At 40.9% G+C, this 18,289-nt stretch overlaps 1 protein-coding gene across 12 annotated transcripts; it reads left to right on the top strand.

Moving 5' to 3' along the window:
- Positions 1 to 1,241: 1,241 nt before the first annotated feature.
- On the top strand, positions 1,242 to 16,535 carry taf1 (TAF1 RNA polymerase II, TATA box binding protein (TBP)-associated factor). Of its 12 annotated transcripts, none has more exons than XM_062432839.1 (41): positions 1,242 to 1,531; positions 2,972 to 3,086; positions 3,255 to 3,378; positions 3,464 to 3,580; positions 3,874 to 3,996; positions 4,286 to 4,527; positions 4,643 to 4,858; positions 4,954 to 5,196; positions 5,278 to 5,542; positions 5,687 to 5,794; positions 5,899 to 6,066; positions 6,390 to 6,517; positions 6,715 to 6,822; positions 6,977 to 7,150; positions 7,259 to 7,432; positions 7,584 to 7,688; positions 7,792 to 7,992; positions 8,077 to 8,218; positions 8,522 to 8,652; positions 8,751 to 8,831; positions 8,929 to 9,078; positions 9,183 to 9,302; positions 9,525 to 9,700; positions 9,793 to 10,025; positions 10,122 to 10,329; positions 10,872 to 11,043; positions 11,208 to 11,419; positions 11,537 to 11,645; positions 11,735 to 11,833; positions 11,919 to 12,096; positions 12,203 to 12,270; positions 12,371 to 12,493; positions 12,623 to 12,715; positions 12,847 to 12,937; positions 13,054 to 13,121; positions 13,836 to 13,952; positions 14,299 to 14,406; positions 14,582 to 14,716; positions 14,800 to 15,025; positions 15,179 to 15,350; positions 15,949 to 16,535. In XM_062432839.1, the coding sequence occupies exons 2-41, from the start codon at positions 2,973 to 2,975 to the stop codon at positions 16,166 to 16,168; spliced, it is 6,042 nt and encodes a 2,013-aa protein (XP_062288823.1). In that variant the 5' UTR covers positions 1,242 to 1,531; position 2,972; the 3' UTR covers positions 16,169 to 16,535. The 12 variants fall into 12 exon arrangements, with proteins under 12 accessions (XP_062288823.1, XP_062288829.1, XP_062288825.1 ...); XM_062432845.1 differs by having other exon boundaries at positions 14,621 to 14,716; XM_062432841.1 differs by having other exon boundaries at positions 12,847 to 12,931.
- Positions 16,536 to 18,289: the final 1,754 nt, after the last annotated feature.

Genomic DNA, 18,289 nt, shown 5'->3' on the forward strand with positions numbered 1-18,289 from the left:
TTACTTTTAAATGTGCTTAGCTTTCCTTTACTTTCTTTTCTGCCCCCTTTTTATGCTATGGAAACTATATTTAAAAAAATATCCAGGCAGACCATGGCTGCACCATTATGATGAACATTAATGGTCAACATTAGGCAGGTTGTGTCTCCATCTTCATTGACAGAACTTGTCTTCCATTGCTATTTCCATTCTTTTTTGTATGCATGAAGGCTTCTGTGAAATTTGCCTCCCATGCAAATTTCACAGAGACATAGATTTATCTTTACTTTGCTATTTTCTGTTACTATAAAGTCTGCAACGCTTGTCCTCAGATGACTATCTTAGAATTTGAATTTTTTTGGGGGCCTTAACAGATGTGTTGTGACTTGGATACAGCATCTCACATCCTCACATCCAGTATAATTGTGGCACTTGCAGGGGGTTGACTGTGTTCTTCTAAAAAATATTGTTTTTTCTTTTCTTTTCAAAGACTACTTCATAACAATTAAAATAGTGTTTGATCTGGTAGTCGTCTTAATGATGTTTCAGTCAAAAAAAAAATATATATAATTAAAAGTCAATGCAAAAAGTCTTACTGTGATATCAATGACACTGGAAGATATTTATAATAAAAAAACATGTTGATACTGGTGCAAAACTGCAGGAATTGTTATTACCCATCTAAAGGACAGTTCACATAGGACTTAATGAAAACACTTCATAAAATTGGTAAACTCTCAGCTGGATCATGCTTTCATTAAAACAAACCTGAATCTGTTCAACATGTGCTACTGGAGTGTATGTGTAAAACTGGTAACAGCATTAAAAGAAGTAAAGTATAATATCACATTAGATAATCTCAAGGGGGCAGCATTATAGCAAATATATAAACAGGTTTAGTACAGAGAAGTTGATCCTTTTTTTTGTTTTCTTTGTTTTCTTTGTTGTCTGCTAAACTACTTTTCAACACTCCAGTCCAGCAGATGGCGAAAGTAATAATGTTTCCTTTTTCGAAAACCCCCCACGGTTTAAGGACAGAGGATGGTGTATTGCTGTAAAGCCCCGCTGATGCAAATGTGTGATGTTGTGGTATACAAATAAAATTGATTTGACTTAAACATAATCTAATATTTGCCAAATAAGGCAAGCACACTCTGTTATGCACACTTGAATATTATAATAATAAACGTTTTTTTGTAACGTTACGGGGAGTACCTGAACGCCTCACCGTCCATCCGGGTCACTGTTAGCTTAGCTTAGCTTGGCGGTGCTGCCTGCAGTCTGACACGCAAATAAATAAAAACAAAAGTTTAGTAATCTGGCAGCCTTAGGCTGTATTACATGCATTTGGGGTTTTTTTCTGTTGACCCCAAAAAGCTGGTACAGGGACAGGGGGGAAATGTTTGCATAGATTTTAGTTATTTTGTGAAAAGTTAACTTAGCCAATATGAAATAAGTTAGCAAATATATAGCTGTCTGTGCTAAACATTCAGCATTCATATCAAGCTGGATTCAACCTAAATGTACTAAATCTGAAGCGAGTTCACGAAAGGTAAGTACTAGCTGCATTTATGAAGTGTCTTGTTTTGTTTTTATCATATAACGATAGCCAGCTAGCTACGTGTCTGTGCAGCACAGCTAACGTAACTTAGCCTAAGGTTTTCATGTGTGTTTGTAGCAAAACTGGACAGTAAAGCTGTTTATTTTCCAGTTTGATCAGTTTGCATGTTTTTATAATTGTGAAAAGTTAGAGAATGAACGACTAAAGTTAGGGAAATCTTCGCTAACGTTGCAGTGTTAGTAGTAGCTACCATGCCTGCTCTATATCTCTACCAAAACATATAATCCAACCCAGTAATGATTAAAAAAAAAAGAAATGAAACTAGTTGTTTTGCAGAAAAATGTTAATAACACGTCAACGTTTGGAAATACAAACATGTACAATTCAATAACTGCATGCATAGGGAATTAAGTGACATTTCACATGACAGTCCAGGTAAGATCAGTTTATTTGAAAGTAAAGGTAAACACAAGACTGCAGAGACCCGGTCTTGACATACAGACAAGATATTTGATCCTCCTGTCAGTCCAGTGAAGATGCTGTAGTGGAGAACAATAAACTTGACTGAAAACCACCATCCTAAAAACAAGAGCAGCCCCCTTCAAAAGATGCACACTCACACTCACACTCATAGAGCACAGCTTGCAAAAAGACTTGTTCACAAATATGTTTCTGCGAAAATTGCAACATAAACATGTTTCTTAAAATACAGTTGTGTCACTGTAGTGTGCAGTGTAGAGCTGCAATGATAAGTCGATGTATCATTTAACTGTCAACTATTACATGAATCATCAATTATTTTAATAATCCATTAATCATATTGGGTCATTTCTGAAGAAGAAAATGCCCAAATTCTCTGTTTCCAGCTTCTTAAATGTGAATAGTTTCTGCTTTCGTCAGTCTTCTATGACATTAAACTGAATTTCTTTGGGTTGTGGCCAAAACAAGACATCTGAAGACTTCACCTTGGGCTTTGTGGTCACCATTTCTCACCATTTTCTTACATTTTATGGACCAATTAATTGAGAAAATAACTGATAGATTAATTGAGGATGAAAATAATCATTAGTTGCAGACTTAGTGCAGTATTATAATCACCCTACATGGGACAATTATTGTTGAAATTAAATGATTAGATGATGTTTTCTTTTTATATTAATGGTAAAATGAAGTTGTTGCTATTACATGCAAGTTTTGTAAGCAATGATTTAATAATTTACTATGTCAGGCTAATTGATATATGTACAGTTAAAAATAATAACTAATTGTAATTGTAATAGTATGAGAAATTAAGATATGGATCAAATTCAGGATGTATGCGTCAGTTATGCATGATTATTCAGGGATTTGTCTCATTAATGTTTCAATCAACCCCAGATAAGAAGATGAGCTGAATGCCTAAACTATAAATGTTATCCCATATCCTCTCAGGATGTCGGACTCAGACAGTGACGAGGACCAAGATCGCCCTTTCTCTCTAACTGGCTTCCTCTTTGGAAACATAAATGAGGATGGGCAGCTAGAAGATGACAGTGTTTTGGACAATGTGAGTATTTCAAACAGTTCAGCCTTTAGCATCATGCAAGAGTCACATTTTTCAATAGTGTCATTGCACATAGCATGCAAATTAAGATTAATAATCAGTGAAGGTTGTATACAATTTTCTGCTAAACTGTTCAAATTGTTCATTTTGTGCCTATTCTTCTCGTCCCAGGAGTCCAAAAAGCATCTGGCTGGGTTGGGTACTCTGGGTCTGGGCTCCCTCATTACAGAGATCACTGCTAATGAGGAGGGGGATCAAGAGGAAAACAGAGACCCTGGATGTGTGGATTCAGAAGGTGAGGGTACATTTGTAAAGGAGCATTACTGTAGTTCAGCCAGGAACAGGATGGAGTGACATTTTCATTACGTTACCTCATCCAGGTTGGGTGAAAAGCACGGAAGATGCAGTTGATTATTCTGACATCAGTGAGGTTGCTGAGGATGAGACAAAGAAGTACCGCCAGGCCATGGGGTCTTTGCAGCCCAGCAGGAAAACAGGTGATCATCTTACAGCTCCCTAGAGTCATATTCACACTTTCTATCTCCTTTCTTTTTATCTATCCTTTAAAGAGATAGAAATGTATTTGAATATATAAAGATTATCCTGAAAATCCAAAAGTTTGTTGACTAAATTTTACAAGATTTTGCACAACATTGTATTTTTTTATTAAATTGTATTTTTATACCACAAAGTAAGTCACCCTCACCAATAATTCCAAAATGTTGTTGGACTTTCTCTTTACTTATTATTTATTTAATGTATTTTCTTTTTTAATTCATATTAATTCTAGATGATGAGGATGACTATGATGCTGACTGTGAGGATATTGATTCTAAGCTCATGCCTCCTCCGCCACCACCAAGTCTTCCTACAGCTGCAAAGAAAGAGGAGCCCACCTCTCAAAGCCCAAACGGTAAGGATGTGTTTACTCATAATTAGTCCCTGTAGAGAAACTGTGCTGGGCTCGTCCCCCTCCACAGGGGTTTGAGCTGTGAACAACTGGAGTTTGTGAGGGAGTGAATTTGCTACTTCCATGAGGTTATATGTTACTATCAAAGGTTGAGATTGCCTTCAAACAACTGATGGTACATGTGATCATAATGTCATTTTAAGAGCAGTTTGTGCTTGGTTCAAGTATTTTGGATCAGAAATATCTGATGATGATGTGTTATTTCCTGGTCTGTCACTGTGTCTCCTCACAGCTGGAGAAGAGGGTGATGGCATCATCCTGCCCTCCATCATTGCGCCATCCTCTACTGCTGATAAAGTTGACTTCAGCAGTTCCTCAGACTCAGAAAGTGAGGCTGACCGTCCCTGCCAGGGCTCGGGGTCTGGGGGTGCCCAAGACAGGCTCTGCCTCCCTCTCGCTGGCATCATGCAGAAAGATGCTGCCAAAGCACTGCCAGGTGTCACAGAGCTCTTCCCAGAGTTTAGACCTGGAAAGGTAACACATCTGTAAAGGCACAGCACTGATCTAAACATTATCATTATGCATGCCAAAGGTTTATTTTCAAAATCAAGGAGTGCACTGACACTAACTGTTTCCGATGTCCTACCAGGTGCTTAGGTTCTTACGACTCTTTGGTCCTGGAAAGAACATGCCGTCAGTTTGGAGGAGTGCCCGCAGGAAGAAGAAGAGGAAGCACAGAGACCCTCAGCCGGGGACACCTCCTCCAGAGGGAGAGCCCACTGAGCAAGGCCAGGAGAAGAAGTCTGGATGGGATTATGAGTACGCACACCCTCCAGCCCCAGAGCAGTGTCTCTCAGATGATGAGGTAAATATTGCAGTTGTAAACTCTCATTATGTCAGTTAGTAATATGTCATTTTATCCAGCACTTCACAACACTCAATACTTTTATTGCCTTCCAGATAACCATGATGGCTCCGGTAGAATCAAAGTTTTCACAAACTTGCGGCGATGGTGACAAGGAAGCAGAGTCTCGACCTAAAGTGGCAGAATGGAGATATGGTCCTGCTCAGCTCTGGTACGACATGCTAGGCGTCCCTGAGGATGGAAGTAACTTCAACTATGGGTTCAAACTAAAAGAACTGGACTTGAGTGAGCCTGAGAACCAGGATCCGCCTAAACAAATAACAGAGGTTGTACAAGAGGTAAGCAGACATGGACATCTATAGCCACACAGACAAAGTATAATTACTGTGTTATTGATATTGCTTATTATGGATCTCTAGGTACAGCTGTTACACAATGACACTGATGCTAATGCTGACGCTGATACTGATGGTGATGGAGATGATGATGAAGACAGAATCAAGGACAGACAGGCCCTTGAGAATGAGCTCTTCCTGATGGTCACTCAGCTGCAATGGGAGGATGACATTATTTGGAATGGAGAAGATGTAAAACACAAGGGCACCAAGACGCAGCGAGCAAGCCTGGCTGGATGGCTGCCGTCTAGCATGACGCGCAATGCCAATGCTTACAATGCACAACAGGGTGAGAAAGAAGGAAAAAAAAAAAAATCTTGCTGTGACAGGATATTTTATCAGGGTGATGTTACTTGATTATTGACGTTGAGGCATCATGTTATAATATTTCATACGTTTGAAGGAAATATGATAATCTCTTTTAATTTTATAGGACTGACTAGAAGTAATTCCCAGTTAGTGCCACCCACACCTCCACCAATGCCCAAAGTTTCCTCGATCACAGGCTCCAAGAGGGAAAAAAACAGCCATGATAATCATGGTACGTTTATTTTTAGGCCATTACATAATTTTTAGTGAATACAGAGCTTTTTTTTTTTTTAAATTTCTCAATATCTGTTTTTTGTTTTTTTTCTTCCTCCGCAGCCTCTCACGAAGAAGACTCTCCCTGGTTCTCCATTTTCCCTATTGACAGTGAGGAGTTGGTGTATGGACGCTGGGAAGACAACATTATCTGGGATGACCAAGAGATGGATCACCTTCTTATGCCACCTGTTCTTACACTAGATCCCAATGATGAGAATATCATTCTAGGTATATTCAAAAATGTTATCCTGTTATGCGACATGTTTACTTCTGTTGTGATTCCTGTAAAATTGACATATTTCAATATAATTTAATGTAAAATATCACAGCAGATGGGATTGTTTTGTCATGTTCAAACAAAATACATAAAACATGCTCTACGCATACAATGTCATGATCAAAATAATACACCACGTATCATCTAATGTTAGTTTAGAAGGATATGATTGCCTCACTGAAAATGAAGAAGTGGAACACTTGTGAGCGTGCACGGTAACTTTTAATTCTATAATAATGTGTGCCTTTTTTAAATCTCCTGTGCTTTCTTGTAGAAATTCCTGATGAAAAGGAGGAGATGACGTCCCACTCCCCATCAAAAGAGAATAAGAAGGAATCAGCGCTCAAAAAGAGCCGCATCCTGCTGGGGAAGACTGGAGTGATAAAAGATGAGCCACAGCAGGTACCGTACACTGTCTCATCAGGACAAGCAAAAGCATGTTTGATTATGAGAACAGCAGAAAAAAATGTACTTCTTCAGGTTCGGGTCTGAAACAGTTTTCATATAAATGCGGATCGTAAAAGAAAATGAAAGCTGCATAGTGAAGGTGCTGATATGATTAAATGAAATTGACAGAAATATGTTTTCTCTCAACTCAGAACATGTCCCAGCCTGAGATGAAGGACCCCTGGAACCTCTCCAATGACGAGTTCTACTATCCCAAACAGCAGGGCCTGAGGGGCACGTTCGGTGGCAACATCATTCAGGTTAGCAGCGGCACACAAAAAGAAAGATAAAGCCGACATTCTATGATCAACATGGGGATGCTTTAAATTGTAATTTAATAGAGTAGATACAGAGCCTTTAATTGAAATGTACATTGTTATATAATTTGACTGAATACATTTTGTGTCTTCACAGCACTCCATCCCGGCACTGGAGCTGAGGCAGCCCTTCTTCCCTACTCATATGGGACCTATGAAGCTGCGCCAGTTCCATCGATCGACCCTGAAGAAGTACTCTTTTGGAGCGTTGGCTCAGCCGGGCCCCCACCCCGTCCAGCCACTGCTCAAACACATCAAGAAGAAGGCCAAGGTGGAGCCCTGTTCAAAATGAGCATTGTTACTCTGTGAATTAACCTTGTAATATTTTGCAATTTTTGTAATAACATTGATGACGTTCATGTTAAAATCTTTCGTGTAGATGCGGGAGCAAGAGCGTCAGGCATCAGGAGGAGGAGACATGTTCTTCATGCGAACCCCGCAGGACTTGACAGGCAAAGATGGAGATCTGATCCTGGCTGAGTACAGTGAAGAATACGCCCCTCTCATCATGCAAGTTGGCATGGCCACTAAGATCAAAAACTACTACAAAAGGGTGGGTGTAATCTTTGATTATGCCTAGATGTGTACATTTAAAAACTTGAAATAGTAAAACATATCAATTTAGTTTTAGTGAGGAATTAGCTGAGAAATACAAACCTACTGCTGTTACAATCATAATATCTTTCTGTTAATTTATTCTTCAGAAACCTGGAAAGGATCCTGGAGCACCAGACTGTAAATATGGAGAGACTGTATATTGCCACACATCGCCTTTCCTGGGTTCTCTGCATCCTGGACAACTGCTACCGGTCAGCACAGTCAAAGATTCAATAATCACATCAAGTGAATATATGAAACATTACTAGTCTGTTATTGTGGCAAACTGTGAAATGGTGTGTCTTTTTCTTTTAGGCGTTTGAAAACAACCTTTTCCGCTCCCCAATCTACCTGCACAAGATGCCAGAGTCAGATTTCTTGGTTCTACGAACACGACACGGCTACTACATCAGAGAGATTGTGGACATTATTGTAGTCGGTCAGGAGTGCCCCTTGTATGAAGTTCCAGGGCCCAACTCCAAACGAGCCAATACCCACATCAGAGACTTCCTCCAAGTATGTTTTTATGTTGCCTGACCTCTCCCGGAAACTTGAGCTAGTAGCTGCAAATACTAAACTTGTCACATCTGTATTCTCTAGGTGTTCATTTACCGCTTATTCTGGAAGAGCAAGGATCGGCCCCGCCGGATCCGCATGGAGGATATAAAAAAAGCTTTTCCATCACACTCAGAGAGCAGCATCAGAAAACGACTAAAACTCTGTGCCGACTTCAAACGTACAGGTATATCTCATGTTTTGATTAATCTGATCATCATTTATTGGTTTAACCTAACCCAGTCACGTTGTATCAGAGCAGTGTTGAGGTTATAGAGAGATGCTGTGCTGTGAGGCTCAGCAGTGTGTGTGTGTGTATGCCTTGAATTGACAGACAAGAATCTGAACAGGGAAAGAGCTTTTTACACCTACTATGGATTTTAGCCAAGAGGTAAGATGTAGTCTAAGGACAGTATAGCACACAGGGTTCAAATGTTCATTATGTACAGTAGGTGAGCCTACAATGGACAGTGTTTTGTCCTCATGCCAGGGATGGACTCGAACTGGTGGGTTCTGAAGCCTGACTTCAGGTTGCCTACTGAGGAAGAAATCCGAGCCATGGTGTCTCCAGAGCAGTGTTGCGCTTATTACAGCATGCTGGTGGCAGAGCAGAGACTCAAGGTAACAGTGTCTGCTTCTAAATATCTCCATTCAGATGGTGCGTACAAGTGAGCATTATGTAAACAGCTTTACGAGAAATATTTGTTTTACCTCTTCAGGATGCCGGATACGGTGAGAAATCATTCTTTGCTCCGGAGGAAGAGAATGAAGAAGACTTTCAAATGAAGATTGATGATGAGGTAATGTGCTTGCTCCTGATTGTTTCAGTGTCTTCAAATAAAAATTGAAAAAACATTTCAGATTGATGCTTTGCTGACTCTGTCTCACACATCCTAGGTGCGGACAGCTCCGTGGAACACAACAAGAGCCTTCATCTCTGCCATGAAGGGGAAATGCCTGTTGGAGGTGACAGGTGTGGCTGATCCTACAGGCTGTGGAGAAGGTTTCTCCTACGTCAAAGTGCCCAACAAGCCCACCCAGCAGAAGGTCTGACTGTCTGAGGCAAAAGTCTGCCACCCCAGCAGTATTCTCTGTAGATGTTGTGTGTAGATAGAAAGGGTAAAAACTTTTGTCCTGTGGGTTTTTGTTAGGATGACAAAGAGCCACAGCCTGCCAAGAAGACTGTGACAGGGACAGACGCTGATCTGAGGAGACTCTCACTGAAGAATGCCAAGCAGCTGCTGCGCAAGTTTGGTGTTCCAGAGGAAGAAGTAAGACCTTGGTGATATGCAAGCACGTGAAACTGATGTAAAAATCTACTGATTAAAGAGACTGTCACCTAATGAGAAGAACCAAGGTTTGATCTCTGCAATTACCATTGTGTCTATCAAAGCAGTAGATAACTTAAATGACCCACTTTTATTGAGGGTTTTTTTCCCACCTCATCGTAGACGCTTGTTAAGAGATATTGCATGTTTGTGTGTGTGTGTTAGATCAAGAAGCTCTCCCGCTGGGAGGTGATTGACGTGGTGAGAACCATGTCCACGGAGCAGGCTCGTTCTGGAGAGGGACCCATGAGCAAGTTTGCCAGAGGCTCTCGTTTCTCCGTTGCTGAACACCAGGAGCGTTACAAGGAAGAATGCCAGAGGATCTTTGACCTGCAGAACAAGTAAGACTTATTCAGCATTATATATAGTATGTTAGTCAGGATTCTGTCTGTGGATACTTTAAGTTCATTTCCTTGTCACACTTCCTCCTCAGGGTTTTGGAGTCGACAGAAGTGCTCTCCACAGACACAGACAGCAGCTCGGCAGAGGACAGTGACTTTGAGGAGATGGGAAAGAACATTGAGAACATGCTGCAGAACAAAAAGACCAGCTCCCAGCTGTCCCGCGAGAGGGAGGAGCAGGAGAGAAAGGAGCTGCAGAGGATGTTGATGGGCGACGAGAGCGACCGTGACAACAAGGGACGCAAGGAGCGGCGCAAGGGCTTGTGTGAGCTTGCGTTTCTGATAGTCAGATAGCAGTGTATGGATGAAAAATGTTGTTTGTGTCTCTTAACTGTAAGCTTTTCTTCCCTTCACTCCACAGCAAGTTCCTTGTCCACCGGCTCCCACAAGGATGACGACACATCCTCCGTCACCAGCCTCAACTCCTCAGCCACGGGAAGGAGACTCAAGATTTATCGCACCTTCAGGGACGAGGACGGCAAGGAATATGTCCGCTGCGAGACAGTGCGCAAGGCTTCAGTCATCGATGCCTACACCAGGATCAGAACAACCAAGGATGATGAATTCATGTGAGTCCTTTGTATTCAGACTGTGAGCTTTCTCAACTCGCTGCAGATATTTGATTCTAAGACTGTTAATAACCACAGGGCCACATCAGAGTAAGATCAGAGTTTCAAAAATAATGTGTACAAACCAAGTCTGATCTTTATTTAGCCGAGCAGCGTCTAATTAATGAAAGAAAGCAATGATAATATTCACATCTTGGCTGCAACTGTACACAAAATGTCTATAATGAGTATGCAAATTAGTTTTGATGCAGCTGCACATTATCTTTCATTTCAAAACAAACATTTATCACCAGCAGTGTTTTTTTTTGTATTTATGAAAAATGGTAAATGTTTTGCTTGTTAATAGTGAAGCATCGAATGTTAACCAGCAGGGGGTCAGAGTAATGCTGCTCTATTCTCCATACTGGAGAGATGAATGGAGCTCATTAAGGACAAACCCAGAGAGTTTACAACAAATTAACACGAACTGCCAGTTAATCAGCCCCGGGCCGTCATCACAAATGAACGAGCGAATGTTCAACAGCCTGTCTTTGTTGCCGCAGACGAAAGTTTGCTCTCTTCGATGAGCAGCACAGAGAAGAAATGCGGAAGGAGCGCCGGCGTATTCAGGAGCAGCTGAGGAGGTTGAAGCGAAATCAGGAGAAGGACAAGATCAAGGGACCTCCAGAGAAGAAGGCCAAGAAGGTCAAAGAGAGACCAGACCTCAAGGTAAAAGTAAGCTTGCTGATTCAGTACTTTACTTCTCGCTTTCACTTTTTCTTCATCAGTTTTTTTTTGTAATGTTACATAGATATCATATGAACTTATTCAACATTAATATCATATTTTCACAGGCAGATGGTTTGTCGTGTTCCTTAATGTTTTTCTCTCTTCCCTAGCTAAAGTGTGGAGCATGTGGAGCCATTGGGCACATGAGGACCAACAAGTTCTGCCCGCTGTACTATCAGACCAACGCCCCACCTTCTAACCCGGTTGCCATGACAGAAGAGCAGGAGGAGGAGCTGGAAAAGACCGTCATCCACAACGACAACGAGGAATTGATCAAGGTGGAGGGAACGAAGATCGTGCTGGGCAAACAGCTCATCGAAAGGTTTGTTTTCCTAAACATGAATGCCTGAAATACAGTTTTAACAAGTTGTTGATCTGGGGCCAGATTTGTATAATCACTCTCCCATTCAGTGTGTAATGACATTTGTATCTCCTACAGTGCCGATGAGGTGCGAAGGAAGTCTTTAGTGCTCAAGTTCCCCAAGCAACAGCTCCCACCAAAGAAGAAGAGACGTGTAGGCAGCGCTGTGCACTGTGACTACCTCAACGTAAGCAGTGATACTTTACAGCTCGATTTAACGCTTTCGAAACCGAGAGATCCTTCAGCTGATCTTTTTGTTTTCATTTAAATTCACAGAAACCGCACAAGGCCATCCACCGTAGACGGACCGACCCCATGGTGACGTTGTCGTCCGTGCTTGAGAGCATTATCAATGACATGCGGGATCACCCCAATGTAAGATCTGTCATCCACGTCAACTACATTTCATTGATCCTCTACTGCTCTACAGACTCTTACTACCTTTGCCTCTTCCACATAGACCTACCCGTTCCACACACCAGTCAACGCCAAGGTTGTGAAGGACTACTACAAGATCATCACTCGGCCCATGGACCTGCAGACCCTGAGGGAGAATGTGCGCAAACGAATGTACCCATCAAGGGAGGAGTTCCGGGAAGCAGTGGAAGTAATCGTCAAAAACAGCGCTACTTACAACGGTAAAGCTATAAGTTTAACAATAACACTCTGGGTCCATTTAGGCTTTTAATTTAAACCCACATCAGTGTATTCAGATGGCACTCTGTTCTGTTTTTGTTCTTCTAGGTGCAAAACATCCAATAACACAGGTAGCACAGTCCATGCTGGACCTGTGTGATGCCAAATTGAAAGAGGTGAGTGTGAACGCAAATATTTTATCTTACATTAATACACATCTGTCTGTGGTTTTCTTAATTTCCACTTTAACCATGAAACCTGTGTGTGTGCGTGTAGAAGGAGGACAGACTGGTGAGACTAGAGAAAGCCATCAACCCCCTGCTGGATGATGATGATCAGGTGGCCTTCTCCTTCATCCTGGACAACATTGTGACCCAGAAAATGATGGTTGTTCCTGATGTAAGTCATTGCTTCTCACCGTTTCCTGACCACAGTCGTTTTATCTGTGTAGGTGAGATGAACAGATAGCATTCATCAAAAGTCATAGTCTGCAACTCACCTTTTCCGTAATTCCTCCATCCTCTGTAGTCATGGCCGTTCCACCATCCTGTCAACAAAAAGTTTGTGCCGGATTACTATAAGGTGATCGTAAGCCCCATGGATCTGGAGTCAATCCGCAAGGTGAGGGCCATACTAAGATGTGACTTTTGAAACACAAATCTATTTGATGTTTTAACACAAACAATACAAAAACCTTGAATAAATGTATATAATATCTCTAATATCTTTGTCTGTATTTCATGCTTCAACAGAACATCTCCAAGCACAAATACCAGAACCGAGATGCTTTCCTCTCAGATGTCAGTCTCATCCACACCAATAGTATCAAGTACAATGGTAAAGGTGTTGACATGAGTTATCTTTTCATTCTTCAATCACTATCTCATTCACTTAGAGCTTTATCATTTAGAATAATGTTGTCTAAAGCATTGTTTCTTTTTTGTCTTTGTCTCTCAAAGGCCCAGACAGTCCTTACACCAAGACAGCACTGGACATTGTTAACGTGTGCAAGCAGACCTTGGCAGAGGTTTGTTGAGACTTGGCATTAGTCTGCTCATTGCATGTCAGGGGAAAGGTCATGAGTATTTATGTAGTAGATTAAACTGGGCTGTGTTAAACCATAATATCAGAACAGCCGCAATGCAGTGATTTAAAAAAGATGAGATATTTAGAAAAATATAAATCTATGAACATAAATCTTGATGTAACGAATAGACATTGCACCAGCTTTACACACAAGCCAAAACAAAATTAGTGACATTGGCTTAATTTGGCTTTAACATATATGTATTGTGTAACTTTAAACAACTCAGAGAGTAGTAAAATAAAAATAATTGCTGCCTGTTCCTGATATCGTTACCATAAAATCATGAATTCGATTGGGAAAATCAAACAAGAGGCAAACTCCTGGTAAGACTAAAAAAGCAACTATGAGTTATTAGTATTGTTTGTCACACTTGACAGTAACCCCCCCCCTCCCCTCCCTCAAATATTTAGTTTAAATGGTCATGACTGTATTCTTGTAATAAGTAGTAGTCTAGACAATGCCATCACTGTAATAGATGACTTTAAGCTAAATATTATTTTAAAAAGCAACCCAACATTTGATTCAGGGTATGACAACATATATTAACTGTACTTCAGGAAGACATTTATCCCTTAAGAATGAAACTGGGAAATGAATTAGAACAGATAAAACATTAATCAGTGTTGTAATAATTGCCTGCTTGTTTGCCTCCAGTATGATGAGCACTTGACCCAACTAGAGAAGGACATCTCCACAGCTAAAGAGGCTGCTCTGGATGCAGCAGACTTGGAGAGTTTGGACCCAATGACCCCTGGACCATACACACCACAGGTAGGAGAGCAGTCGGGGCCGTGGTTTTATTTACTAGTGTTGCAGATATACTGAATCACTCTGACAATAGACTTCACACCTCCTACTGTTTGTAACAGGCCACACCAAGTAGTCTAAACTTTTCTGCGTGCAGTAGTCTCCTCACTCACACCTTGTAGTTTTCCTCCTGCCCTTGGTGTTTCTTCACTCATTCTCTGCACTAACTCTCCTTTCTAGACTTCTCATGTTACATTTCTACTGTAGTTTCTTCACTTTAGTGTCTCCCAACTTGTGTTTTTCTCCTTCGCTCCTGTCTTGTCCCGTCTCTCCGTATGTGTTCACCGCTCTGTGTGGTGGTGTTGGCCAGCCTGCTGATCTGTTTGACAGCGGGGCTTCAGGAAGTCTGCCCAGAGAGACCAGCAGCCTTTTCTCTGAGGGACCTCTAGTGGTTGCTCCAGAGAAGAGAGGGGGGCAGGTATGGAGAGAGACAGAAATAAGGCTTGCAAACCACACGCCACCTCTCCTCAAACCATCCTCAGAGCATGCAGCTTCACTAGGATTACATGCTTTTGTTTTACCTACTCATGTAAAAGTTTCTCATGCTAGAACATTAGCAATAACATACGTTCTTTTGCTTTTTTTTCTCTAAGTGCTTCTCAGACTTGACCTTTTACCGTGCTGCCCCTCAGGGTCGCCACGGCCGAAGACCCGGGGAAGAGGAGTCAGATGTGGACATTGAAGGCTTTGAGGAGGACGACGATGGCAAACCCAAGACCCCTGCTCCTGTAAGAAAGACGGACTTATTAAAAAGCTATTTAGTTCGTCAAGTTACGTATCTTCGACTCATTTGTCCGTGTTGTCACTCTAGGCCGAGGACGCGGAAGGAGATCTGGAGGACGAGGATGACGAAGAGGACATGTTACTGCCACCTCGCCGACGGATGCACGACCAGGAGGAAGAAGAAGAGGAGGAAGAAGAGGGAGAGGATGGAAGATCTAACCGCCCGGCACAAGCCAGCGTCCTGTATCAGGATCTGCTCATGTCTGACGGAGAGGACGATGCCAGCGAAGAAGAGGGGGACAATCCTTTCTCCTGTAAGTCCACCTGCTCTGCTGGAATGGAAATTCAGTCTTTAGCCGCATATAACGGTCATATGTCAGCACTAGAACGACCGATAAACATTAATGATCAAGCTGTGGCAGAACACGTGACATTTTGTCGTGATGCACTGTGTGTTTCTCCTCCAGCCATTCAACTGTCAGAGAGTGGCAGCGACTCCGACAGAGAGGTGGACGTGCGACCTCCACCTCCACGGAGAGCCCAAGAGACGGCGCGCATGGGCATGGAGCAGGAGGAGAGCATGATGTCATATGAAGGGGACGTGCCTGACGAGCCTCACATGGAGGACAGCAATGTCAGGTACAGCAGGGTGGAGGTTAAAGTCGGAGAGAAGCCAAAAATACAGTGCTGAGAAAACTCATTTTACAACCTACAAAGTGAATCACATTACTTTTAATTTCTTTTTCTTTTTCATTTCTTTTAGAGTGTACTCAGCTGCTGTGGCTTTTGTTTACAACTTCAGCAATAATGCATTTTGAAATCATTACATAGTAACAGCAACTGAGGTTCATGGGTATTGTAATATTTGTAGCCATTTGCCTTCGCAAAATCACTGATTTCTTAGAAATGAAGAAGAAATAATTAAAACTGGTGGTCAATATAAACCTTTTGGATGTTAACATTGAGATCACTTAAAGAACATTTTACACTTGTGGGACCAGTGGCCCCTCCCACTTCACAACTTAATATTGAAGCATTTAGATAATTTAAGCCTCTGAAAAGCCAAAAGTATTGAAGCAAGCATTTAAAAATAATTACAGTAGACCTTTATTCACACTTAAGTTATTGGTTCATTTCTAGATCAAATTCATAGGATGTTTTCACATTGCTTTACTTGAATCACATGGTTTGAACTGATGTGGTACTTTAACACTTCCGTCACTCTCTTCCGTTTCAGTTACGGCAGCTACGAGGAAACGGAGAGCCGCAGTCAGATGCAGCCCATGAGCATGGGCAACGGAGAAGAATACGGCATCAGCGAGGAGGAGGAAGATGAAGAAGATGAAGCACGAAGGAGAGGCCCAGCGGTGCTCTCTCAGGTCCAGCTCAGTGAGGATGATGAGAGTGAAGAGTTCAGATCTATCGGGGGAGACAGCGACATGGACTCTGACAACTAGTTTGTCTTTTTTTTTTTTTTTTTTACACAGTATCAAGAAAACTGTTTGTAATCTCAGTTGAAAATGGAGAAATGTAAGATTTCTCAGATGAATATATTGTACATTGGTTTTAGTTTGTAAATGATGGTTAATGTTTATAGCTTCCTCATGCACTGTTAGGTAAGCTATACCTTCAGAGTACACAGCAACATATTGTAAATTTCAGTTTGCTTTTTACACGTTGAATGAATATTTCATGCTATTATGTACCTTGAAATGCAATTGTGTTCAGTTCTTTTGTACTATTTTACCTAATTCACATCCTAGTTAAACACCGCTGTTGTTTCTCGACAAGTGTCTGCTTCAAAAACAGAATAAACATACTGAACAATGACAAAAAGCTCTCTCTTTAAAAGAAATAGAATTTCAGATCATTTGTGGTCACATTTCAATGAAAAGACACACACCACTTCGACAAGTTTAGTTCATAAAAGCAAAGTGTAATAAACAAAAGGCTCACAGTATCTTAGCAAAAGCAAGAACATGTTTTTAATCACAGGAAAAGCACAGGTGTAATTAATAATGTCATAAAAGCAGCATTACATACAGGAGCCCTGTCACTGTACATGCAGTCCAGGGCTACAACTTATTATTTTGACTCTTACTTTATCAGGCATTATTTATCAGAAATACTTATTGTCTTTTTTATCTGACCAAAAGTCCAGAATCCAAGCATGTTCTTTTATTATGATACTCCAGAAATGACTGAAATGGTCCATTATTACAATAGTGAGGTGATTAGTTGTAATGCCGGCTTACTGGGATGAACTGAGTCGTCATTAATGTCATTTAGTACCATACTGTTTGTGTTCTGGTTACACTGACTTTGCTGCTCTCTTATAAAAAGTTAAGGTATTATCAATATGAAGAAAAACATATGTAGGTATTTAGTTTTTATTTTCTATTTAACTAAATTTTTTTTCAGTGATCTGTTTTATGGAGAAGATCATGTTGAATAAGTTCAGTTTGACCTCCTAAGCTACAGTCAGTGAATTAATAAATAAAACTTAAAACAACAGTATGAACAGCAGAGGGTACTCCAATGCCAAATTATACTTCCTGGATACAGACTGTTAAAAGTGTCTGTTCCACATATTGTATTTTGGAAAGATTGATATTTGAGATGCAACAAACCAACTTCAACTTCTGTTTTGTTACATACATAATCTGAACTAATATAAGCCACCCACTGTAACATTTGTACTATGAACTCATTCATTAAATATTCATATTGTTTGGGTACACAATGCAGACAAGATTTTATTATCTATTGCGACCAATAAAAGAAAGCTTGATGGCCACAGCAATGTAAACACAGGATTAGACATCAGCTGATATGTAGGAACACAATAAGAGAAAATTTGCTTTCCCACAGTTACAACATCAACTAGACCAGTGCTGCAGCAATTTAAGCATCGAAAGGCTTAAAGTTTAGATGTCACATCTCAGTAGGTGATTTTAGGATAATCCTGTGTTTAGGGCTCAAATTGGGAAACTGGAATATTCAGCCAATAAAAAAGTGAACTTCATGGGTTAGAGGTTGAGCTAAATTATGTCATCAACAGAAAAACATCTGCAAAATGTTGTAACCATCAAAGCAGGGATTGACACTGAATACGTCTTCAGAAGAAACCTAACCAAAGCCACACCTTTTTCTTTGTATGAAGCTAGCTTCCTATTATAGGGAGGTCACCTGTTATTTCGGTTTTTGTTACATGATGACAAACTGCACACTTCCTGTTGCAACAACTCTGCAAAAAAACAGCCAATTCTGCAATCAGCCACACAAAAGTGAAGTTCAGTTGCACTTCCACATTCAAATAAGTAGTAAAATCTACACAAATCACTTTGTGACCTTTGCTGATATACTCTGAATTCAACAATGAGCTGTGCCAATACCTCTATTCGAGCATATTGTGTTCAATGTCAGGTATCGAGCGGTGCAGCGCACAGCAAAACCACAAGTGTTACAGCACGTAGAGCATTATTCTAATTCAAGGGGGTCTCTCTCACACGAGTCAATTCATCAACAAGCAAGAAAACATCTCCAGACATTCAATTTTTTCTTATCATAAGCCACAT

Source organism: Scomber scombrus, chromosome 14 (assembly GCF_963691925.1).
Source record: "Scomber scombrus chromosome 14, fScoSco1.1, whole genome shotgun sequence".
In the NCBI taxonomy this organism is placed as follows: Eukaryota; Metazoa; Chordata; class Actinopteri; order Scombriformes; family Scombridae; genus Scomber; species Scomber scombrus.

Coding starts and splice junctions, on each gene's coding strand:
- taf1 (XM_062432839.1), top strand. CDS start 2,973: ATGTCGGACTCAGACAGTGACGAGGACCAAGATCGCCCTTTCTCTCTA. Junction 12,494..12,622: donor AAATGATGGTTGTTCCTGAT/GTAAGTCATTGC, acceptor CATCCTCTGTAG/TCATGGCCGTTCCACCATCC. Junction 12,716..12,846: donor ATCTGGAGTCAATCCGCAAG/GTGAGGGCCATA, acceptor ATGCTTCAACAG/AACATCTCCAAGCACAAATA.